Raw genomic sequence first — 26,599 nt, 5'->3', positions numbered from 1 at the left:
AAAATCTTTGCAATTTACTCTTCCAACAGAAGATTAATATCCAGAGTAGAGAGAACTCAAAAAACTTAACACTGAAAAAACAAATAATCCAATCAACAAATGTGCAAATGAACTAAAAGACATGTTTCAAAAGAAGAAATACAAGTGGCCAACAAATATACGAAAAATGTTCAACATCTTTAGCAATCCAGGAAATGCAAATCCAAACTACACTGAGATTTCATCTCACTCCAGTTAGAATGGCAGCCATCACAAATATAAATAATAATAAATCCTGAAGAGGATGTGGGAGAAAGAAACACTTATACTGTTGGTATAATATAATTTCTATAGAAAACAATATGCAGTTTCCTCTAAAGACTAGGAATGGAAACATCAAAAACCAGCTATACCAAGAATTAATAAAAGAGATAGCATCACTTCTCAGTATTTATCCTAAAATATTCAAATCAGCATAATATATAGATTGTAAAAATTATGGAAGCAGCCTAATGTCCATCAACAGATGAATGGATAAAGAAAATGTGGTATATATACTCCATGGAGTTAGCCATAAAGAAGAAATTATGTTGACTGCAGGAAAGTGGATAGAACTCGAGAGCATTATATTAAGCAAAATAAGCCAGATTCAGTAAGTCAAGGGTTATATTCTTTCTCTCATATGTTGAAGTTAGAGAGACAAAAAAGGGAAAAATAGAGGGGGAGCTCATGAAAATAGAGGGGATATCAATAAAGTAGAGGAAGGGAACCAAGGGAAGGGAGGAAGAGAGGGAAATGGGAAATACTACTGAATTAAATAACCCAATTATATTGTTATATTGTGCACATGTATGAGAATGTAACAACAAATCTAACTATTATGTTTAATCATAAAGCATCAATAAAATACAAAATATAAAAAGGGCCAAATGAGGGAAATATGTAACACCAAAACAATTTATACTGCATTACTTTCTCACCTCCATAGTCCCACTGACTATTTGGTTCCCAGTTATAAAATACTCTGTAGGAAATTCACGAGTCCTGAGGTAGAATGCCACAATTGTTGAGAAGATTCGAACCATAGTTTCATCACTAAAAGAATTAATACTGCAGATGTTGAAATGTCGAAGAAAACGGGGAGTGACTGGATTTCTTCCACCACCTGGAGGACCCATGGCAGCAATCAGCTCTATATCAACCAGTGTGATTTTACTTGTGTCCTTAAGATCATACCTTATAAATACATAAAAAATTTAAACAATCTGTTATAAATAAGATGGAATTAATATAGATATCCCTAGAAATTTAATCTGATTTTAGCTTCTATAAAAGGAATAATTTTACATATGCTTTAAGTAGGAGATAATCTTTTATTTGAAGTAGAATTTTATTTCTGCCTTCAATGACACTGATTCTGTTATCCAGATTCTATGATGATGATTTTTCTATGATTCAATACAAAAGGCATGATCTATGAAAGAAATAATCAAAAAGCTGACTTCATTAAAATTGAAGCTTCTGGGGTTGTAGCTCAATGGTGGAGCACTTGCCTAGTATGTGTGAGGCACTGGGTTCGATTCTCAGCACAACATATAAATAAATAAATAAAAATAAAAGTCCACTGACAACTAAAAATTATGGCCCTTCATCCTGTCCTTCCATTTATTTCCTTCTACATTTCATTCCAATTTGACTCTCCATTTTTCCTTTTCTTTCTCCAAACCCAGAAACATGGATGAATGCTCCTACAACCTACTTGTAGCTAGATATAGGTAGGATGGATTTATGTCCCACTTTACCGACAAATCTAGTTTATGCTGGTTGTCCAGTAAATATTAATGACATCCTCCTTTTATTCTCAGAAATGCCCCAGTTTGAACCATGAATTATACAGTTGCCCTAGTTATGGTGATGTCCTGGCTTTCTTTTTCTCATATCAAATCTTATCTTCAGAATACATAAGATTGTCTAAATAGTACCTATATGTACTTTGTTATGCTAGAAAGAAATGAGCCAAAAGAAGATACAGAGGAAACTAAAATGCACATTATTAAGTGAAAGATGGCAATCTGGAAGGATTATATACTGTAAGATTCCAATTATATAACTGCTATAGTTTGGATCTTGAATATCCCACATAGGCCTATGTGTTAAAGTCTTGGCACCATTGGGAGGGGGTAGAAACTTTAAGAGGTGGGGTCTAGTGGGAGGTTTTCAGGTCACTGGGGACATGCTCTCAAAGAGGATTCTGGGACCCTCATCTATCCCTTATGGCTTCCTAGCCATAAGTTGAGTGGTTTTTGCTCCCTACACACTCCCTGCCATAATGTGTTGTTTCTGCAAGACTGAAAGCGAAAGGGTCAACTAACATGGACTGAAACCTCTAAAACTATGAGAAAAAAATCCTTGTTCTTTATAAGCTGATTATTCATATATTGTTAAAGCAACAAAAAGCTGACTAAGTGGAAAAGGCTAAACTATGGAGATAATAAAAAGATCAGTGGTTGCCAGGTAGGGGGTGGTGAAAAACAGTACAGAAGACTTTTAAGGCAGTGATACTAATATATATGATATTATAATGATAGATACATGAAATTATACAGTTTCCAAACTCTTGAATGTACAACATGAAGAACAAATACTAAGGTAAACTATGAACTTTGGGTGATTATGATTTGTCAATGTAAGCTTATCAACTAAACAAATGTACCACTCCAGTGGAAAATGTTGATAATGGGGGAGGCTAGCATATTTGGGAACAGAAATTATACAGACAATCTCTATACCTTCTTATTACTTCATTATAAACCTAAAACTCCTCTAAAATAATCTTCAAAAAAGATATACAACTGGGTATGGTGGCACACACCTATAATCCTAGCTACTTGAGAAGATCACTTAAGCACAGTTCAAGGCCAGTCTAGACAACACAGAGAGACACCATCTCAAAAAACAAACAAACAAACAAACAAACAAAAACAACAACAACAAAAAAAACACAAGATATAGAAAATCCTTCCAAAACTTCTGTATAGGAAAATCTCAGCAATGATCTTTTTCCTTAAATAACAGAAAATGTACTATTTTTCTTTGAAAAACTAAAATATAAAAATGAGCAATTACTTCAGCATAGCTTACTTATTAAGGTGTCAGTAAAATATTTACCAATTTCCACAGTCAAAAAACTGTCGTAATAATTCAATAGGAGGTTGAGCTCCATATTTCTCCAATGCAGGCATATTCATATCATCTATGAAAATTATACATTTCTTTCCCATAGGTGGTCCAAAAACTCCTTTGCGTCTCTTATCCAATCTAGCCATAATGATATTCTAAAGTTTTTAAAAGAAAGAGTGATATATTAACCTATAATCATATTACATATTTGTTATTATTATTATTGCTTATGTTAAATTAGTATAAAGAAGGGCTTATACTGCCAATATCCATGGGATTTTTATTAGTAGGAGATACCATTTGTTTATCTTATCAAAGACTAACTCAACATAAAATCCTTATTGAACACTAGAAAAAAAAAGGAGTTTAACAGTTTTTGTAAAGAAATAATGTTATCCATTATTATGTATGTGCTTCTTCTTCTTTATTCAAATTTAGGGTAATACTTCATAATATCATTCAAAGGATATTTATGGAAACCCTTTTTCACATTCAGAATTGTTACACAGATATTTATATATTATGCTTATATTGTACATGCATATATTTCTATACTGTTTTCCTCATTTTATATCCCAACATTAACTTAATATTTAAAAGCACTTATCTTTACAACCTCTATAAACTTTTTTTAAGAGAGAGAGAGAGAGAGAAAGAGAGAGATTTTTAAATATTTATTTATTTATTTTTAGTTTTTCGGCGGACACAACATCTTTGTTTGTATGTGGTGCTGAGGATCAAACCCGGGTGGCACACATGCCAGGCAAGCGCACTACCGCTTGAGCCACATTCCCAGCTCCAAATTTTTTATAGTTAATAGGAATATAAATGTTTTCTTGTATTTCATAATTTTGGAACTCTCTTGTCTATTGTAAACATGAATACTGAATTTATTATTTTAATTCAAATTAAGCTCCACAGTAAAGCAGCTTTACTTTTGTCAGATTTGTGCAGTTAAGAGAATGTTATGAGCTTGAAACAAGAGAAATGGGGTCAGGTAAGAATGAATAGGCATGGATTTAGGAATGGATGCTAAAAGTGACAACTGAAAAGGTTTCATGAGTAGTTTCACCTTGTCATATTTAGGGGCTAAGGGTGGGATACACAACCACATATTCTTATTACACAAGGTCACATGATAGTCCATGTTTTAAAAGACCCAATGAGCAGCATATGCTCCTAAGACAACACAAGGAGTCTAGAAAGAACAACTGGAAGTTCTCTTATCTCTACCCACTACTGCCTGGTGTGTGTGGTTTATCTTTCTTTTATATTCCCTTCTCCAGTTAAGAAATCAATGTTTGCTTCTTCTCAGGCAAAAAAAAAAAAAAAGAAAAAGAAAAAAGTGACGATACTAAATAATACATTATTAACACAAAACGGTTCATTTTAACTTTATAGGAGATTTATTCAGTTTCTCATTTGACATGAAATTTAAAACATTTATCAGATAAGGAAAAAATTTCATAGTTATAGACCCATGTTTCTGGTTTTAAACTAACCTGCACTTGATTGGCACTGGTCCGTGCTGAGAAATTAACATAAAAAGGGAAGTACTGGTCCTTTTCCAAGTGATTCATTAGCTTATCTTTCACATACACTGATTTTCCAGTGCCTGTTGGACCCACAAAAAGCAGTGGCCTTTATGAAAATAATGAATATATCATTTAAAATGTAAGAAATTTGGAATATATTTTCACTGAAAGAAGCTGGAGTTAGTTGAAAACTTAAATCATAAATTATTCTTTATCTAAAAATTCACTTTTATCTATAATTATTTTATTAAAGATTACTAAAATTAATGATTGGCATACATTTATGCATAATGTTGCAGTGTCTAATAGTAATAAATTATTATTTAAACAGATTAATGTTAGTATGAACAAAACCACCCATAAATCCAGGCATGGTGGTGCATGTAATTCCAGCTATTTGAAAGGCTGAGATGGGAGGATTGCAAATTAGAAGCCAGCCTGGGCAATTTAGTGAGACCCCATATCATAACCATACCCCACACCCCAAAATGAAACACTCATAAAACAAGTAATGATATATCTGTTTGTTTTTTCATAAAAGAAAGTCTAAGTTTGTCTCCCCAGAAAGGTGATGTATTTGTACTTCAAATTAGGGGTACAGACATAGGGTTGGCAGCGTGGAAAAGAATAATAAAGTGATAATGTTATAGGTTTAGGATTTTAAAAATTAAAAGCATAAAATTTTTGTGCAAATGAAATAACAGTGAATTCTCAAGCTAAATGTACATGTATATGTACACACACACACACACACACACACACACACACACCTGTTAAGAGCATTTTTAAATCAATTCAATTACTAACTGAAATTATTTGTCTGAAAGAAAACTCTAGGAAATTCCTCCTTCAGTGAGACCTCAATCAGGGTTTCCCATTCTTGAATAAAATTTACTAATTTGAAAGGGGAAACAATCAAATGAGTTTATGTTCACAAAACTAAGGAATTGAGAAATTGAAAAACTAAGTTTGAGAAATGTTGCAGTAAAATGAAATATTTTCACCTTGGTAATTTCTCATCATATAATACATAAATATAAATGCAAAGGTTGGCACTGAAACAGAGCAGTACTCAGTTGTAAAAGGTTACCTAAGTGAGCCAAATTATGCTAATATTGAAGGAGGAACACTAAGTTAAAATTCTTTCAGAACTACTATAGGGGATGGGGTTGTGGCTCAGTGGTAGGGTGCTTGCCCAGCATGTGTGAAGCACTGGGCTCGATTCTCAGCACCACATATGAACAAATGAAAATGTATGAAATATGATATGTCAAGAGCTTTGTAATGTTGTGAACAACCAATAAAAAAAAATAAAGGTCCATCAACATCTAAAAAAAATTTTTTTTAAATACTATAGTCTTCAAATCCACTGCTGTATCTTATTAGTGTGTTAATAAAGAAGCAGAAACTTGGCTTCTATAACTTAAATATACTCAGTATTTTAATACATTTTTATATAAGTAGTTTCCTCTGTAATTATGTACTTATTAATTTTAAAATATTTTTCTTGTTGTTGTTGTTTTGAGGTGGTTTCTCACTATGATGCCCAGGCTAGCCTTATCCTCCTATATTAGGTTCCCAAGACCTGCTACAAAGTTTTGACTATTAGCCTCTAAAGTTAAAAAAAAAAATGTAACTAGAAATACAAAACAGGGATAAAATAATTTTCCCCATAGCTATTTTCCTGTTTTTTTAAAAAACCAACATGAAAGTGCTACAAAATACACTCAGATGCAAGTTCTTTATTTAAAAATAACATGACATTTATAAAGTTTAAGTAGTACTGATGATAAGTTACACCTAATCTTTTAAAAGAAACTGAAAATATTATTTTAAAAGTTGGCATGGTGCCAGACATGGTAGTATATATCTAATCTTAGCTACTTGAGAGGCTGAGGCAGGAGAATCACAAATTCAAATCCAGCCTTAGCAACTTAACAAGATTCTGTCTCAAAATACAAAAGAAAGGGCTAGGTAGGTAGCTCAGTAGTGCAGTGCTGGGTTCAATCCCAAGTATTCAAAAAAAAAAAAGTTGGTATAGATATGGCTACAGTAAATGTCTAGTCTCCTGACCAGTTTTATATACTATTTTTTGATGTATTATTCTGATTAAAATCTGAGTTTGTAATATTCATATTAAGCTATAGAATCAGAACCAGCATAGAACATATTTTAAAAAATGCTAAGTGGAATGGGAGAATGTGGATCATCATCAATTTGATATCAAAGATATCTTAGATATCAAACTGAACTATAACTAAGCTATAATGTATAGCTTTTCACAATAACATTGCAACTGGCTTTTAGTCATTTGTTACAAACAAGAGAAATACAAGGTGACTCACAAGATAACAAATATGATGGCAGATATTGGAGTACACAATAGGAAACCTGAATTCTAGGTTTGCCAATAGCACAGATGTCACTTTAGGCATACAAAAGGATCTCAGTTACCTGAAACTGGATAACCTCTGAGTTTACTTTAAAAATTGCTAGAATGAACTGTTACATTTAAAATTCATGTATATAATAGGGTTCCTTACTTTGCATAGGTAATACTCAAATCCATTAGAAATGTATATCTAATTGTGTCCATTGTAGGGACTATGATATCTTGAATCTTGATGCGCTTATCTTCTAAATCAGTACTTTTAATTAATTCATTCCAGTGAAGCCAGCGACCTCGGTTTTTCAACTACAAGAGAATATATTTCAAAATATTATAACAATGCAATTGCTATACCTGAAAGGCTCTTTTCAATACTTAAACTGTTTACTTTTAAAATCTTTAGTCTTAGAAACACACAGTGGAACACACCTGTGATCCCAGCTACTTGGGAAGCTGTGGCTGGAAAAGTCCAAGTTCAAGGCTAGCCTGGGCAATTTAGCAAGACCTTGTCTCAAAAATAAAATACCAAGACTGGGGATGTAGCTTAGTGGTCCTCTGTATTCAATTTTCAGTACCACAAAAGTCAAAACAAGACAAAACAAAAAAACTTCTAATCTTTTCCTCTTTTATGGAAATATTAGATTTGTATAAAAGAATATAAGTAATAAAGCAGATTAATAATATAAATACCCATGAATCTACCACCCAGTTTAAGATATATATTTTTCTTTAGACTTTTCTTTTTAAATGATAATCTGAAAAATGTAATGTTACTTTATTACTATTTTAACATATCTAGAATTCCAAATATATTTGCCTTTATGTCCTCTTAAACACTCTAATCTCCCCCCAATTTCTTTAAGATATCAATTTGCATTTAAATGCCACATATTTATCTGAAAGCCACTATAATGTACCTCTAGTTAGAATTTTCTGCATTTTGAGACCATGTTTTTCATATTTTGAGTAAACAAGCAATAAACTAAAAACATCACTTTAATTCTCTATATTTGTTTCTATAAAATTATTCTCTTTGGCATTTTGATACTGGCTGATAGTCTAACAGGACATATCAGCATGGTGGAACTAATTGTTAAAGTACTAAAATTCTTCTGAACCACTGGCTAAATGAGTTATTGTGTTGACACAATTAAGTGCTTTTCCATCTGCACCATTTCCACCCATTATTTTCTTCTTCATGTTGTCTTTCTCTCTCCCTGGAGACTACCAGGCTTTCCACTGTCAAGTAATAATAAAAGGACTCATACCTGGCAAAGTAGCAGAAGCCTAGGATCTTGCTCTGGTGTTACAGCTGGCTCTAAGAATCTTTTCCTATTTTCTAGTCGTTTTTATGTGTCTATGACACATGTATATCTGGTGGTAATTTTCCAAATTTGAGTAAACATTTCTTTAGTAATTCATTATTTTAAGTTTTAGCTTTTATTTTCATCAAAGTTATATAAACACATATTTTAGAGAAAAGATTTACAAAAAAAACAGTAGTTCCCTCCTCCCATTTTCCCCTCCAGTGGCAACTACCTTTACCTCTTTAATCCAGCCATTTTGGTATTTACCTTCAATTCTTAAAAGAACATGCTGGCATTACTACCTCTTGGTTTTTCACTTTTAGTGAGTACTTCATTGACTTCTCTCTCTGACTACTGAGATTGATACTCTTCCTGGTCATATTCTTAAATTTCTGTGTCAGCATATTTTGAGGGAAGGAGTCCTGCACTGTTGGTCTGCCAAACTGGGTTCAAGTTCTGGCTCTGCTAGCCACTTACCTTTCAAAGTTTCTATAATTTAGGTAAAATTAGAATTAAGGCTCTATCAAGATCTTCTGGATTGTGAAATAAAATTTGTATGAATAAAATGATGCTTAAATACTTACTATTTAAAAGAATCCTTTTGTGGATTCTTTTTATATAAAGTGGAATAGTAAATTAAAATTAAACATGAAATTATATGATATTATTAAAGAAAATCTATATTACCAACAAGTTATAGAACAAGAAATAAAGAGAAGGGATGAAAAAGCTCACCTCAAGAATCTAAATCACACTGGGATAGAAAATCAGGAGCTTTGTCTACTGATCCAAGACACTATGTTTTATATCTTATCATAATAAACATTTTATGTCATACCTCATACATGTAGTCATAGACCAGGCCTTTTTCTTCAAATTGGCATTCCCATTTACCCACACCATCTGGCACTGGGTATTTTTCATTTTTGCCCATTATGAGTGATCTTATGAAAGAATCAAAATTAAGACGACTATCTGTATCACAACCTCCTCCAATGGACCATATTAAAGAGAATATAAAGCAAGCCTGTTGATGAAAAAAATTTAAAGAAATTTAAAGAAAAACTTAACTAAAATTTAACATACCAGGACTTGCTCAAACTAGTTGGTCACAGATATGAATAAAGTACAATGAAGCACAGCTAAGCTATATGAAGAGTCATTTCTCTAGCAATATTTATGAAAAATTCAAACGCCCATACTAAATTACCTAGGAATTTAACTTTATCCTCAAATATATTCCTGCCTGTGAAAATGCACAATAATAGTGATTGCAGCACTATTTGTAAATGACAAAAGATCAGAAACAACCCAAATGTTCTTCAACAGGGGTTATGTTTAATATTATGCTACACATATATGTAGCTCTTTGTTGGTATGTGGTGCTGAGGATCGAACCCGGGCCGCACGCATGCCAGGCAAGCGCGCTACCGCTTGAGCCACATCCCCAGCCCTGTAGCTCTTAACATATATGTAGCTCCTAACATATATGTAGCTCTTAAAAAACAAAGTGACTCTTAAGTACTGATATGAAACAAACTCCAAGACACATTTTGAGAATACAAAAAAAGTATGTGCATAAAATACCTCTAGTAAGCTACACAGGAATGAAATGAAACAGACTCTGAAATTAGGGCAACTTCTTGATACCTGTTTTTCAGCATCCTGTACTTCCTCAGACTGAGAGAAGAGGCTGAAGGGCAGCCTCTCACTTCCCTGCCCTGTCCTACCACCTCAACCTGCTGGGAGCCAGGAAACCTTAGACTTGAATGTTTCTGGTGAACACAGGCTAGCTATATCTACACATGTATGTTTTCTACCTTTGTCCTACTCTGCCTTCTCTTCTAAGTTTTTTGTATTGCTGAACTCCCCAGAGATGGAGATTTGAAACTGAAAGATTTCTTCCATCTTCTTCAAAGCTGGCTTTGAATAAACCAAATTTCCTGCCAAAGTTCTCTGAGTTTTTAGTGGAGTGACAAGTAATGTATAAAGAGCTATTCCTTCTGGTAACTGTAATAGTTGCCTTGAGGGTGGCTAGGGACTGATATAGATAGAAGACCTACATTTTCCCTTTTGAATTTTACTCTATGTATATATGCCTTGCCTAGTAAAAGGAATGAGTAAAATATATTTTAAGAGAAGATGTTCAAGGAATTGTCAACCTATGTAACCCTTTAGAAGTGATTCTGAATCATTTGAAAAAGTTGAGAGTTTCAGTTTACCTGGAGAATAAAATTTTTCAGGAAATGCGTGTCCTGAAAATTATATGTAGATGAATTCTTTGTGGGATACTTTTATTTTGTAAAAGGTAATACTGATGTGTATGGAAGAATGTTAGATACTAGTCCTGCGAAAAATAGTTCCAAGCCTGGGGGTAGGGAGAAGGGATAGATAAATTATACTTCAAAGATATCTGTTCAGGGCTGGAGTTGTGGCTCAGTGGTAAAGCACTTGCCTGACATGTGTGAGGCCCTGGGTTCGGTCCTCAGCACCACATATAAATAAATAAAGTAAAAGATCCATTGACAACTAAAAAATATTTTTAAAAAATATATCTGTTCAATTTTTTTCTAAAGTGGAGGTATGTAACAATAACAAGGGAGGCAGAAAGGAAGAAGTTATGGTTTCAGGAAACCTTGGAATGTGAGATGTCTAAGGTAGAATATTTTCTGTGACAACAAGGTGAATGGAAAACAACAGGAGGGAACTGCTATGACCATAGAGTAAGAGGACAGCAGAAAAACTCAAGGCATTAAGAATGCAGTGGCAGTCCTCCTTTGGCAGCACATATACTAAAATTAGAATGATACAGAGATGATTAGCATGGCCCCTGCACAAGGATGATATGTGAATTCTTGAAGTGTTCCATATTATTGCAATTATGAAAATGACTAACATATAGAATAAGAATAAAATTTTAAAGGCTGTCAGAAACTTTCCATGATAAACAAAAGTTAAAAGAACTAGAACAAAAAGTAGACCCAACTCTCTAACATGCCGGCTTAGGAACCAAATTCCTCAACAATACTCCTAAAGTAAAAGAAGTAAAATCAAGAATCAATGAATAGAATGGTATCCAACTGAAAAGCTTCTTCACAGCAAAAGAAACAATCAAGAATGTGTACAGAAGAACTCAAAAAATTAGACAATAAGATAACAAATAACCCAGTCAACAAATGGGCCAAGGACCTGAACAGACACTTCTCAGAGAAGGATATACAATCAATCAATAAGTACATGAAAAAATGCTCACCATCGCTAGCAGTCAGAGAAATGCAAATCAAAACCACCCTAAGATACCATCTCACTCCAGTAAGATTGGCAGCCATTATGAAGTCCAACAACAACAAGTGCTGGAGAGGATGCGGGGAAAAGGGTACACTTGTTCATTGTTGGTGGGACTGCAAATTGGTGCAGCCAATTTGGAAAGCAGTATGGAGATTTCTTGGAAAGCTGGGAATGGAACCACCATTTGACCCAGTATCCCCCTTCTCGGTCTATTCCCTAAAGACCTAATAAGAGCATGCTACAGGGACACTGCTACATCGATGTTCATAGCAGCACAATTCACGATAGCAAGATTGTGGAACCAACCTAGATGCCCTTCAATAGATGAATGGATAAAAAAATGTGGCATTTATACACAATGGAGTATTACTCTGCTTTAAAAAATGACAAAATCATGGAATTTGGAGGGAAATGGATGGCATTAGAGCAGATTATGCTAAGTGAAGCTAGCCAATCCTTAAAAAACAAATGCCAAATGACTGCTTTGATATAAGGGGAGTAACCAAGGTCAGGGTAGGGACAAAGAGCTTGAGAAGAAGATTAACATTAAACAGGGATGAGAGGTGGGAGGGAAAGGGAGTGAGAAGGGAAATTGCATGGAAATGGAAGGTGATCCTCAGGGTTATACAAAATTACATATAAGAGGAAAGGAGGGGTAAGAGAAAAATAATACAAGTGGAAGAAATGATTTACAGTAGAGGGGGTAGAGAGAGAAAAGGGGAGGGGAGGAGAGGGGAGGGGAAGGGGGATAGTAGAGAATAGGATAGACAGCAGAATACATCAGTCACTAGAATGGCAATATGTAAATCAATGGAAGTGTAACTGATGTGATACAGTAATCTGTATACGGGGTAAAAATGGGAGTTCATAACCCACTTGAATCAAACTGTGAAATATGATATATTAAGAACTATGTAATGTTTTGAACGACCAACAATAAAAAAAAAAAGAATGTGTACAGAGATTCTACAGATTGGGAGAAGATCTTCACCACCAGTACCTCATATAAGGTATTAATTTCTAGGATATACAAAGACCTCAAAAAATTTACCACCAGAAAAATAAACAATCCAATCAATAAATGGGCAAAGGAACTGAACAGGCACTTAACAGAAGAAGTATGAATGTTCAACAAATATATGAAAAAATGTTCAACATCTCTAGCAATTAGAGAAATGCAAATTAAAACTACACTGAGATTTTATCTCACTTCAGTCAGAATGGCAATTATCAAAAATACAAGTAACAATAAATGTTGGCAAGGATGTGGGGAGAAAGGTACTCTCATACACTGTTGGTGAGACTGAAAACTGGTGCAATCACTCTGGAAAGCAGTATGGAGATTCCTTAGAAAACTTGGAATGGAACCACCATTTGACTCAGTTATCCCACTCCTTGGCATATACCCCAAAGACTTAAAATCAGCATTTTAAAGTGACATGGCCACATCAATGTTTATAGTAGCTTAATTCACAATAGCAAAGCTAGGGATCCAATCTAGGTGTCCTGCAACAGATGAATGGATAAAGAAAATGTGGTATATATATATAAAATTACTCAGCTATATAGAAGAATGAAATTATGACATTTGCCAGTAAATGGATGGAACTGGAAACTGTCATGGTAAGTGAAATAAGCCAATCCTCAAAAACCAAAGCCTGAAAATTATTTTTTATATAAGAATGCTAACACACAATAAGTAGGGAAGGGAAGAATAGCAGAGTTCATTGGATTAGACAAAGGGGGATGAAGGGAAGAAAGGGAAGATGGGAATAGAAAAGACAGTAGAATGAATTGGATATAACCTTCTTATGCTCACGTATGAATACACGGACCAATGTAACTCCCACAAGGATGGGAAGTTTTACTACATGTATGTATAATATGTCAAAATATACTCTATTGTCATATATATCTAAAAAATATTTTTTTTTATTTTTGAAAAGAAAAAAAATGTGACAGATGGGGAAGAGGCCTAGACAAGGAAAAGGAACAAAACCTTTCCTTTGGTTCTCTTTGATAATTTCTCCTCACTATTACCATGGTCTCTGGTCTTCTCTGAACTCTGACATTAGCTAGCCAAGTCTACTGGCTTCTCTCTACTTAAATCCTTCAGGGATTCTGCCTGTCATGCTTCTTTAGTCTTTCATAGCTAGTTTGTATGCTGTTTAATGCTGGCTTATTATAAAGATAAATCAATTTATCTAAAGTCTCAATGGGTTTACTATTAAATCACCTTATCAAGTGTTTATCAAATTATGATGTTTCATAAAATATTGGGCAGTTTTGGTTCATTCTGACATATGTTATTTTCTTGTGTTTTTTAGTATCAGAATCAAACTTGCTCGGTCGGGTAACTTTAGCGTCTTCAATATTCTTTCAGTGATCACCAGAAAACAGTTTTGAATCTTATAAATGTCTTACTCAATACAAGTAAAACTTGCCAGAAGCATATTTTCTTCTGTAATTTAAAACTACATAAAGTATAAAACCAACCATAATCCAAACACGAATGTGCTTGCTAGTAGGATCGTTTTCTACCACATTACAGAGTAGTACTTCAATGAGCCGTGTGAGAGAGACAACCACATTGCTATTACTGGTACGAATCAGTTCCTGCAAAGTGAAAAAAATAAGATATTATTCATAACTTTCAGGTTCTTTGAAGAATAAAAGAAGATAAATATTTCATTTTTAAAAACTGATAACATACATTATATTCATAAACATGAATTTTAAAACATTCATTTAAAAACATCTAAAGAATTTAATTTTTTGACTGATAAAAACCATTTCTTGACTACTTTAGCTTGGAATATAACCATAACCAAAAAATTGTATATAACACTCTAAATCCTCTGAGAAATGCAAACTAGTTTCTATAAGGGAATAAACAATGTTGTAAAGATACTGAATGTGTATAAAGAAAACTGTTTATTATTCACTACCATTGTGACTTTAGATTAATTAAGTTGAATAAAAAACTTAAGAAACTTGAAGAGATCAGAGAATCATGTTACCTTGCAATTTTTCTTACGAAACCTCAAAGAAGGTGTTATTAACCAGTCAAAAAGTTCTTTCAGAAGAGTTTGATGTTCTGGTTCAAGTAGAGGTCCTTTCAGGGAATGCAACCAAGAAGACACAAGTGGTTCCCATCCTAACTGTGAGGGTTCCAAATAAATCATGCCACATCGGCTTACAGTGGCAGGCTAGAGAAAAAAAGACAAGTTTTCTTTTTCCATAGTTACCTCTATACCAGTAAAACCTGACAATTATCAACACTTCTTAGCATGATTTATAAGGCCTGTCATAATCTGGTTTCTATCTCTACAGCCTCATATAGATGTTCACCAAACAGAAAACTGTTTTCAGTTCTATTCCCCAGACATGTCATAGCTCCATGTCTTTACACATCATCTTATTATTATACGGAATATCCAGGCCCAACCAATCTCCCTGGAGAAGTGTTACATCTTCCTCAAAACCAGATCAAATATTCAAACACCTTTCATGGTCCTCCACTATCCATTCCCCTTATGGCGGCTCAGTCTTCTCCATGCTCTTGGAGCACTCACACGTAACTGTGTATTGGAATTATTTATAAGAATGCTTCTTACCCTTCCTAAACAAGCTTATACTGTGTCTTATCATCTGTATACCCACTACTAAACCCATTTTATGACACATAATAAAAAATTCTGACTAATGAATGAATGAACAAATAAATGAACTACTATTGTATTAAATTACAAACTTACCGAAGCCTGGGAAAGGTCCATTGTTTCAAAGATCAGGCTCATTTGAGGAGACATCTGAATGATTTCTCCACTCATAAGACAAAGCTAAAAGCAATTATTTTCCAAACATTTATTTTAAAATATTTCAAGCTTTTCAGATAAAAACTTATTCTACTTATAAGATAAAGGTTTTCCTGTGGTGTAATGGGAAGTATTAGTGGGAGCCAAAAAATCCTGACATAGAGTTTGGGGTTTATTACATCTCCTAATCTCCTTTAACCTAAAATATGTCAGATATGTCAAAAACTGAATTTATCAACTGCTTCCTTCCTCTCAAATTCTCATCATGTCCATTATTATTATAGCCATCTCTTCAATATCCTTGGCTAGCACCTAGGGAATTATCATTATAATAGTTTTCTTTTGCCATACTAAGAATTGAACCTAGGAGTACTCTACCACTAAGCCACATCCCCAGGCCATTGATTTTTGTTTTTATTTTGAGACAAGGTCTCATTAAGTTGGCGAGGGTGGCCTCAGCTTCCCTAGTCACTGGAATTACAGGCATGTGCCACCAAATCTGGTTTTATAATTAATTTTTAATGTATTAATGATTGTCTATTGATAAATTAATTTTCCCACTCTTAAATTCCACATATATTTCTCATTGTTTCCTCTCTGCTTCTACAATCATTGTTCTAACCCCACCTTTACTCCATCTAGTTATTTGTCAACAATGAGGCATTTAACACATCTATATTCAGTTTTTTTTAATGTAAAATAAATGGTCTAGACCTGGATTGTCCATTATGTAGCCATTAATATTTAATTTTACCTAACGAAAATAAAATTTTAAATTCAGTTCAATTCACTAAGCCACCCTTAAAAGAACAAATAGCCAAAGTGAGTAGTGGCTAGCTTATCAGATAGCACAGATATTTCCAGCACTGCAGAAAACCATATTAGATGGTGCTAGTCTAGAATACTTTTCACCTTCCACCAGATAATTTCAGCAAAGACTCTTCTATCTGCCACCAATTTGGGAGGTGGAATCAATATTTTCCTCACCCTACTGTATTGTTTCCCAACTACTTCTACTTCACCATTGCGTACAACTCTGCGCCACTTTGACAGTTCCTCCATTTTCTGTCACCTATCAATATCCAAGTAGTCTCCTCTCATTAGCTAAAGCCTTTGGCACTTGACCTAGTCTTTCTCCCTTCCATAAGTCTGGCTTCATCCAGTTTTCATAAGGATGAGCATCTCAACACAATAGCCCCTCAGATCCTTGACCAACTTGTCTTCACTTATTTTCTCCTTACTCCATTCCAGCCATACAATTTATATATCTGGAAATTTCTCTGCTAAAATACTACATAATCCAGAAATGTTAAATACAAGTACCTCATTCTCTGCCACAGATTCCTAATACACCTAGTTCTCCCACTCATGGACACCTAACCCACCTGCTATACATTTTCATAAGGATTTCTACATGACTGAAGCTTTCACTTCCTTTGCTAGGCAACTTCTGTTCTAGGATCCCATGTTTCTATTATTATCATGCCTGTATCTTTAAAGTATTACTATATTTCTAGGTTTGCATCATTACCTACATCTACATCTATACCCAGCCTTCTTAGACTGGTAGAGAATATTTCACACAAAGTTAGACCTTCATAGTATGAATAATTACTTAAAGCCTTTAACTCAGTCAGCCTTTAGAACTATTCAGATATGCTTATATGTTTTCCTAGGCAGATCTCTTTCACATTTTCCATAAAGGTTAATTTAAAACACTTCCTTTCTCTTCAAGTCTGCAAAGAACCAGGGTGTACCTCTTAAGGAAGAAAAATCATCAGAAGGATCTGCCTTTACATTTCCACTATCAAATCCGTATATCTAAACTTTTATATTTTTCTTATCATCTAATATGAGACAACCCTTCTACTTGGCTCTGAAACCTTAGCCTTCATCCCACTGACTAACCGTTCTTTTCTAAATCATCACGGTTTCTTATCTGTTTAAATTCCACCCTTAGCTCAATCAATATAAAGTGAATGAAAGAAAGAAAATGAATAAATGAACAAGCATCTATGATAAAGCACTTGAGTATATATTTGAATGCTTATTTAGAATTATAGCCATTTCCTATAAATGTGAAAATAAACTGAAATGGAATCATACAATATAACACTAATTCAGACATAAAAAGAATAAATAAATAAATAAAACATATCAACATGAATATCTCATATACAATGATAGAAAAAAGAAAAATATTCAAAAACATGATTCTATAACATGAAGTTCAAGACCTGGCAAAACTAATTTATCACATAAGTCAAAAGAGTGATTATCTGAGGTAGAATGTACAGACTGGGGATGTACATAGTGAACCCTGCAGGGTACAGGAAATTTTACCTATCTTTATTTGGATGATAGTTGTATGGGTTTACCTATATAGTAAAAAAAATTAAAAAAATTACAGAATCTGTATTTAGAATTAGCACACATTCAATACTTTATGTATATTATCTCATATATTAAAATAAATATTAGGAGACTTTCACTTTCTAGTTCTTCTAACTTATACCTATGGTAATAAATATATTACTTAAGTATAACACACATAAGGACTAAAGTGTTCAATGTTCTGAAAAGGAACAAAGCCTTTTTGTTTTCTCCTAAAAATTTTTAAAGTCCTATAAAAATGATAAAGTTATTTGACAATTTATTATTTCTTAGTAGTAGATTACTATGCCTTCTTCTTAATACAGTAGTTTTAATATATTATGTTTTCATTCTATATCAAAAAAGAACAAAGCACTCACTACAGCAAAGTTTTCGTTGAAATGATCATTTATAAACATTAAATTTGTTGCATCCTTTAAATACATAATCCTAGTTGATGAGATGTTAAACACAACAAATTACTTAATCATGTCTGAATCTGCTCTGCTTTTAATCATAGTGATTTACCTTTTTATTATCATCCAATACTGTGTTCATACTCTCTATCCACAAAGTGTCAATAGGACCGTCAAATACAACCCATTTCCGGTCAGGGGTTTCTGATAAGGCAAATTCTCTAAAAGTATTTGCCACAATACCATCAGTCCACTGAAGGAATAAAAGGAAGAGTTGGAGAGTTCCTTTCAGATAATTGGATTTAGCAGTAAAAACATAAAAACACTTGAAATTCTTGTTTATTATACACTGTCAATAGGAGAGTTGAGAACATTATGTTGTAGCTTACCTCATGAGACACTGGGTCAAATTGTCCAAAAAGTTGGCCCATGGTAATTGATTTGGGATTCACAGTTCTATAAATGACCTTTTCTTCTTCTCCATAGCCACGTTCATTCATAAGAGATAAAGTATCAGCCAGCACATGTAGTACTTTTGTCTTACCAGCAAAAGGCTTTCCTACTAACATAAAACTATTAAAGTAATTACTCAATAAGTTCCAAAAACTAGAATGGGAAATTATTTATTCCAGTATATAAAAACTTTAACCTGTGATAATTACTACATGTAATTTTTTTTCTTCCTTTTTGTTTATTTTTTGGTGTGTGGTATGAAGGACCAGGGCTTATATCCATGCTAGACAAGCACTCTATCACTAAGCCACATCCCAAGCCCTACTACATATAATTTTAAAACTCAGCTTGATAGCAAAGCTCACTTCAAGGGTAGAGTCATTGTATTACATTATTAAAATCTATGAAGGAATAATGTGGTTCCTAGCACAGTAGTCCCCTTATTTGTGGAGGATATGTTCTAAGATTCCCACTAGATATCTGAAATCATAGGTTGTACTGAACCCTATATAATACTATGTGTTTTCCTATACATACATAACTATGATAAATTTTTATCTATAAACTGGGCACAATAAAAAAATTAACAATAATAAAATGGAACAATTATAACAATTTACTATAATAAAAAGTATGCAAATATAGTATCTCTCAAAATGTGGAATTTTTCCCTTTAATATTTTCAGATTACAGTTTACCATGGGTAACTAAAACAGTGGAAAATAAAAATCATAGATGAGGGAGAACTAATGTAATCATTTCAGGAAGGCAAAAATAATTCAGGGAAAATAGACTAAAGGTGTGATTCTTGCAACTAAACCAGACAGGTTCAAATATACTACAAGGAAATTTAGAAGGATGTGATTTAATAAGGACCATACTTATAGCTACAGGCACATGGAGTGCCTGGAATAAAAGAGACAAAAAGTTGATTAAATTTTTAAAGGCATTTAATGACACCCCCCAAATCTAGCCTAAAACATATATGAATATATAAAACTCAAAGTGATTCTTAGGTATTAGATGCACCAGGGTTGATTGCACTCATTCCCCTCATTTTTGTGTATGCTGGAAAATTTGCATAACACAAAGTGTTTTTTAATACCTTGCCTTTAAAAAGAGTCATGACTGGGCTGGGGTAGTAGCTAAGTGGTAGAGGGCTTGCCTCCTATGCATGAGCCACTGGGTTCAATCCTCAGCACCACATAAAAATAAATAAATAAAGATAAAGATTTTTTTAAAAAAAGAATAATGACTATTGAGATCTTTATTTTCTATAAGCAGGAAGCAAGCTGAAAACATTTCTCAGTTACAAAGGACAATATTTTCCCCAATGTCGACTTCACACAGTAGGGAAAATGAAAAGACCTTACAGAAGGTTAAACCAAGCCCTACAGAGAACAATGAACTGGGAAGCTCCTTTGAGGGAACCACATCATGCAGAAGTAGATCCAAGTTTTCAGGAGCTTTAAGATAGTACACTTTGGAAGGGGAGCTCTTTAGATCTAAGTTTTCAGGAGCTTTAAGATAGTACACTTTGGAAGGGGAGCTCTTTAATGAATATATAATTACAAATATAAAATTACCATATCCACTGTAATGATACCCTACACAATAAATTATGTAAAGAAAATGTTTATGGCCTCTTGGAATGGCCCAACAAGTGAGAGGTCCAAAGTTTAAGCCCCATTAGCTTTATAGTAAATTCATCTCTGGAACTGGAGTCCTCAGATGCCCAGGCAGATTTTAAAATTGCTATAGAACAGTGTTGTGTTTTCTATTCTCCAAATTCTGAATGGGAGTGTTTGCTCTGGAAAACTTGTTCTGTAAACCCATTACTATATACGGAATGTGTAGAGGTCAGACAACTTGTCTTTCTAGTTTGGAGGACTCTGGATCAAGAGGAACAACTTCCAAATCTGATGTAGACATAACCATGCCTCTAGAAATTCTGAATTTATGTATGTTTCATTTATTGATTACAACTTTTAAGTTGTCTCTCTGGAAAGGGAAGAGTGTATATATGTGAATAAGACTTTATTGCACAAATTGTGATGGCTATTACTACTAGTCACTAAGCACTTCTTACCAACCCATATTGGACATGTAATATGAAAGAGCAATAGACCTTTGTCTTATAAAAGGGAAGGGAAGGGCTGTTTGTTTCCTATCTTACTTAGTATATAAATTTGTTGCTTCTTTTAATTATGAATTTCAGTTGTTAAACAGTTTAATTTCAAATAATACCATCTAACTATGGTAGATGATGATCTATAATCTTACCCATGTCTAACAATCATCATTTCATATGTCTGAATTATTTTCTCAAGAAAAAATTTAACAGGCTGAAGATTATGTGCACGGCAAGTTTCATGAGTACATTCCAAAAATTCCTGAAACAAAAAAAAAGTGGAATTCATTTCTATAAAATACAAAAATTATACACTATTATTACAAATCATGTCACATAGCTTTTTTCCAAATTGAGAAGAATTAAGATAGCTTTACTATATTAGTATAAGTTATTAATAATCACAATATAATAGCATTGGGTGTACTCTTCATTAGAGAAAAAAAAGAAGACACAACTCTTTAATAGTGTTTCCCAGAATTTTGGTTTGGGTTTTGGTTAGAATGTCAGACAATCCTTCTCCCAGAGTAATTATAAATAAACAGAGAAGCTAAAAAATTATATAAATATTGAAGATACAGGACCACCCTGGATGCAATTAAGTTTAAAGTATTTTAATTTCAGAAAGAGTGAGCCTTTCTTAGGTAAGCTGTTTGCAGCCTGGTAATATTTCTAAGACTGGACATGATATGCATTTGTTTGGGCCTGCTGTAGACAAAGGGAATTAGTTAGTAAAGAGAAATTAATAGAGATTAATGGTTATGTGGGCTGATGTGATAGGATTGAATGACCCCAAATGCAAAGGTGGTTCTTTCTATTGTTCATGTTTTTACCAAGCATGTAGACACATATAAGATCAAATTATAAGAGGTTATGAGGGGCAAGGGGGAGGGAAAAAAAGGGAGAGAATTGAACAACAGCAGGGGAGGTAGAGAGGGAAGATGGGAGGGGAGGGGAGGGGAGGGGGGATAGTAGGGGATAGGAAAGGTAGCAGAATACAACAGTCACTAATATGGCATTATGTAAAAATGTGAATATGTAACAGATGTGATTCTGCAATCTGTATTTGGGGTGAAAATGGGAGTTCAAAACACAATTTGAGTCAAATGTATGAAAGATGATATATCATGAGCTATGTAATGCTTTAAATAATCAATAAAAAAAAAGATCAAGTTCACCTAGAAAAATGACAGAATTTCCTTAGTCTCAAGATGCTTAAATCTCAAAATCCTCCTGGAGAGAGAAGTCTATAATAGAACAAGATAGTGATTGTTCTACAGGCATTTGAAATCAGCAGGAAACGATAAGTCAAAAGAGCTGCAATAAAACTCTAACTTAAGTCAACTCCTGATAGAATTGATCAGCAACTCAACCTAGCTATCTAAAAGAAAAAAATAACATGATATTTCTCTAGAAAAATAAACCAATATAGCCCCTAAATTCATGTTATATGACAATGTTTAAAATAAAATCAGAACGTAAAATCATGAGAAATAGCTAATGACCAAGAAAAAATAGTAAACAAAATAAATACAAATATTCAAATACTACCATTAGTAGATAAGAACTTTATATTTTATAAAGTATAAAAGAAAAAAGACAAGATGATGGAAACAGGGCTAGGATTGTAGCTCAGCGGTAGAGCACTGGCCTAGCATGCGCGAGGCCCTGGTTCAATCCTCAGCACCACATAAAAATAAATAAATGAAATAAAAGTATTGTGTCGGAACTACAACTAAAAAAATAAAATATATATATTTTTAAAAAATGATGGAAACAGGGGCTGGGGCTATAGCTCAGTGGCTGAGTGCTCGCCTCACATGCGTGAGGCACTAGGTTCAATTCTCAGCACCACATACAAAAATAAATAAATAAAACAAAGATATAAGAAAATGACAGAAACAGATGAAAAGATAGAGAATTTCAGCAGAGAAAGAGAATCTATAAAAAGCGCCAAATCAGATACACTATTAACAGAAAGACAAAATATGTAAAATTAAGAATTCTTTGGGGGGCTGGGGTGATGGCTCAGCAGTAGAGCTCTCGCCTCGCAGGGGCGAGACCCTGGGTTCGATCCTCAGCACCACATAAAAATAAATAAGTGAAATAAAGGTATTGTATCCAACTACAACTAAAAAATAAAATATTAAAAAAGAATTCTTTGGATGGGCTTATCAGAAAACTGGACAAAGCCAAAAAAAAAGAATAATTAATCTTGAAAATAGGTCATAAATGTCATTGGAGCCCTAGAAGAGGAGAAAAAAATATTTTAAGGAAAGAAGAAATATTTTAAAAGATAATTACTGAGAATATTCTAAATAGGCATATCCACAGATTCAAGAAGCATAGCAATCTCAAGCAGGCTAAGTTAAACACACACACACACACACACACACACACACACACACACTCATACAGCACATAGTCAAATTGCTCAAGACGAAGGAAAAATAAAAATTATTAAAATAGAAAAATACACATTACATTCAGGGGATCATAAATAGAAAAATATCTACCTTCTAATCACAACAATGAAAGCCAGTGGATAAAAATAACTTTAAATATAAGGGGGAAGAGGGGACGACTCTACCAATTTTGAACCCTATTACACTAAGGAGAATATTCACATACACACAAGATAGACCCAAGGAAGTCTTCTAGATTAAAGAAAAAGATCCCAGATAAAAACATGAGGGCTGGGGTTGTGGCTCAGTGGTAGAGCACTTGCCTACCATGTGTGAGTCACTGGGTTTGACTCTCAGCACTACATAAAAATAAAGGTCCACCAACAACTAATAAAATATTTTAAAAAATACATATGCACTGAAAGGAGGGTAAATAAAATAAGCACAATAAGCATTAGAAAACACCATACAGAAGTCTTTCTGTAAGGTTAGGGATGTAGCTCAGTGGTTGAGCACTTGCCTAGCTTGCTTCCCGAGTTCAAATCCCAGCATCAGGGTTGGGTTGGGGTTCCTTTCTTTTCAAAACTATTGTCTGAAGCAAAAGATAATAACACTGTATTTTAGCAACAACAGTACAATGGGCAGAAGTGAGGAGAAAAATAATTATGCCATTGAAATTGCTTAAATTGTTTGCAAAATGGCAAAATACTAACTTAAGGTAAATAGTAATAAGCCAAAGTATATATTATAATCTGTGGAGTGACACTGAAGTCCAAAAGAGAAGACGAAATGGAGTGATAAACTAGGTGCAGCACAGTAGAGAGGTACAGTGCATTCTTAGCATGCATAAAGACCTATGTTTGATCCCTAGTATTGCCAAAAAAAATAGAGAAAAAAATGGGTAATAAATATCACCTGAAATCCAAAAGAAGTCAGTAAATAAAGACAAGGGAATGTAGGACATATTAAAAAGCAAAATAATACATTTAGTAGCATTTTTCAAACTGGACTCTATGGACCTACTACTATATTAGTAGGGGCACAAGAATCTTTCAAGATAACATTAAAATTTGAAATTTTCATTTCTGATATTTAAAAAAAATCATATTAGGCTGGGTGTGGTGGCACATTCCTGTAATTCCACCTACTTTGGAGGTTGAGACAGGAGAATTCCAAGTGCAAGGCCAGCCCGAACAACTTAATGAGACTCTGTCTCAATATGCAAAAATAAAGAAGGCTGGGATGTACTCAACAGTATGTTTGCCAAGCATGTTTACACATGAGTTCAATCCCCAGTATGAAAAAGAAAAAAACATTAGCAATTCTGAATCATCCTGGTAATCACTTCAACTTGGTATTGCCAGAGGAGAAGTATATTAGCATTCAAGAGTGAGAATTTTAAAAAGTCTAAAAAGAAAATGATGACTAAGTAAAGTGATTCCTTAATGATTTTACAGTTCAAATGAAGAGGAAAAAAAATTGCAGTAATATCAACAGAGAAACATGGTGGGAGACATGAATCTTTATATGGCAAAAAGAAGTTCATACATGCTGAATGCAAAACAATCCTCATTTTACAATAGAATTGCCATAAAATGACAACTTTGTTCTCTAATTTAATTAACTGAGCTAAATTGAATATTATTGAGATTGTTTTAATGGCATTTAACTTTTAATTTTATTTTGGCACTATATTACAGGCATATCTCATTTTATTGTGCTTTACTGTGCTTCACAGAAATTATATTTTTACATATTGAAGGTTTGTTGCAACATTGCATTCAGCAAGTCTATCATCATCATTTTTCTTTTTTATTCTAATGCATTAAAATTCATATTACACTTTTATAGCACAATTTTTCATATCTCTGGTTGTATACCAAGTATATTCACACCATTCGTGTCTTCACACATGTACTTAGGGTGATGATGTCCACCTCATTCCATCTTTTTTACACCCCTTGCCCCCTCTTTTTTGCTGTCTCCACTTTGTCCTATCTAGAGTTCGTCTAATCTTCCCAAGTTTCCTCTCCCAACCAACCCCACTATGAATCAGCCTCCTTATATCAGAGAAAACATTTGGCATTTGGGTTTGGGGGACTGACTAACTTCACTTTGCATTATATTCTTCAAATCCATCCATTTACCTGCAAATGCCATGATTTGATTTTATTCTCTTTTATTGCTGAGTAACATTCCATTGTGTATATGTACCACATTTTCTATACCCATTCATCTAGGTTGGTTCTACAATTTAGATATTGTGAATTGTGCTGCTATAAACATTGATGTGTCTGAGTCCCTGCAATATGCTGTTTGTAAGTCCTTTGGGTATAGACTGAAGAGTGAGATAGCTGGGTCAAATGGTGGTTCCATTCCCAGTATTCAATTCAAAGGAATCTCCATACTGCTTTCCATATTGGCTGCATCAATTTGCAGTCCCACCAGCAATGTTTGACTGTGCCTTTTCCCCCACATCCTTGCTTGTTTGTATTCTTAATAGCTGCCATTCTGACTGGAGTGAAATGAAATCTTAAGAGTAGTGTTGATTTGCATTTCTCTAATTGCTAGAGATGTTGAACAATTTTTTATATATTTGTTGATTGATTGTATATCATCTTCTGAGAAGTGTCTGTTCAGTTCCTTGAATGTGTTATTTGTTATTTTGATGTTTAGCATTTTAAGTTCTTTATATACTCTAGATATTAGTGCTTTATCTGATGTGCAAGTGGTAAAAAATTTGCTCCCATGCTATAGGCTCTCTATCCACCTTGCTGATTGTTTTTGCTGAGAAGAACCTTTTTAGTTTGAATTCATCACATTAATTGATTCTTGGTTTTAATTCTTGCACTATAGGAGTCTTATTAAGGAAGTCAGGGCCTAATCCGATATGATAGAGATTGGGGCCTACTTTTTCTTGAGAAGGCACAGTGTCTCTGGTTTAATTCCTAGATCCTTGATCCACTTTGAGTTTTGTGCATGGTGAGAGATAGGGATTTAATTTCATTTTGTTGCATATGGATTTCCAGTTCTTCCAGCACCATTTGTTGAAGAGGCTATCTTTTCTCCAATGTATGTTTTTTGGCACATTTGTCGAATACAAAATAACTGTAATTATGTGGGTTAGTCTCTGTGTCCTCTATTCTGTACCATTGGTCTACCAGTCTATTTTGGTGCCAATACCATGCTGTTTTTGATACTGTTGCTCTGTAGTATATATAGTTTAAGTTGTCGTATAGTGATGCCACCTACTTCACTCTTCTTGCTATGGATTGCTTTAGCTATTCTGGGTCTCTTATTTTTCCAGATGAATTTCATTATTAGA

At 33.7% G+C, this 26,599-nt stretch overlaps 1 protein-coding gene across 1 annotated transcript in view; it reads right to left on the bottom strand.

Annotated features, from left to right (window-relative positions):
* DNAH12 (dynein axonemal heavy chain 12) overlaps window positions 1-26,599 on the bottom strand; it is a 299,548-nt gene that overhangs the window by 140,263 nt on the left and 132,686 nt on the right. Inside the window, exons 30-40 of the mRNA XM_081284134.1 lie at window positions 21,022-21,131; window positions 18,675-18,858; window positions 18,398-18,538; window positions 15,437-15,520; window positions 14,699-14,887; window positions 14,175-14,294; window positions 9,229-9,417; window positions 7,238-7,389; window positions 4,662-4,800; window positions 3,148-3,314; window positions 960-1,215 (exon numbers count right to left, since the gene is read on the bottom strand). Of these exons, the coding sequence (XP_081140260.1) occupies window positions 960-1,215; window positions 3,148-3,314; window positions 4,662-4,800; window positions 7,238-7,389; window positions 9,229-9,417; window positions 14,175-14,294; window positions 14,699-14,887; window positions 15,437-15,520; window positions 18,398-18,538; window positions 18,675-18,858; window positions 21,022-21,131 (1,731 nt within the window). The remainder of the gene's footprint in view (window positions 1-959; window positions 1,216-3,147; window positions 3,315-4,661; window positions 4,801-7,237; window positions 7,390-9,228; window positions 9,418-14,174; window positions 14,295-14,698; window positions 14,888-15,436; window positions 15,521-18,397; window positions 18,539-18,674; window positions 18,859-21,021; window positions 21,132-26,599) is intronic.

The sequence above is a fragment of the Spermophilus citellus genome, assembly GCF_964194105.1.
Source record: "Spermophilus citellus genome assembly, chromosome: 3".
Taxonomy (NCBI): domain Eukaryota; kingdom Metazoa; phylum Chordata; class Mammalia; order Rodentia; family Sciuridae; genus Spermophilus; species Spermophilus citellus.
Note: the sequence above shows the minus strand (reverse complement) of the source record. Positions and strands in the feature narration are given on the sequence as shown.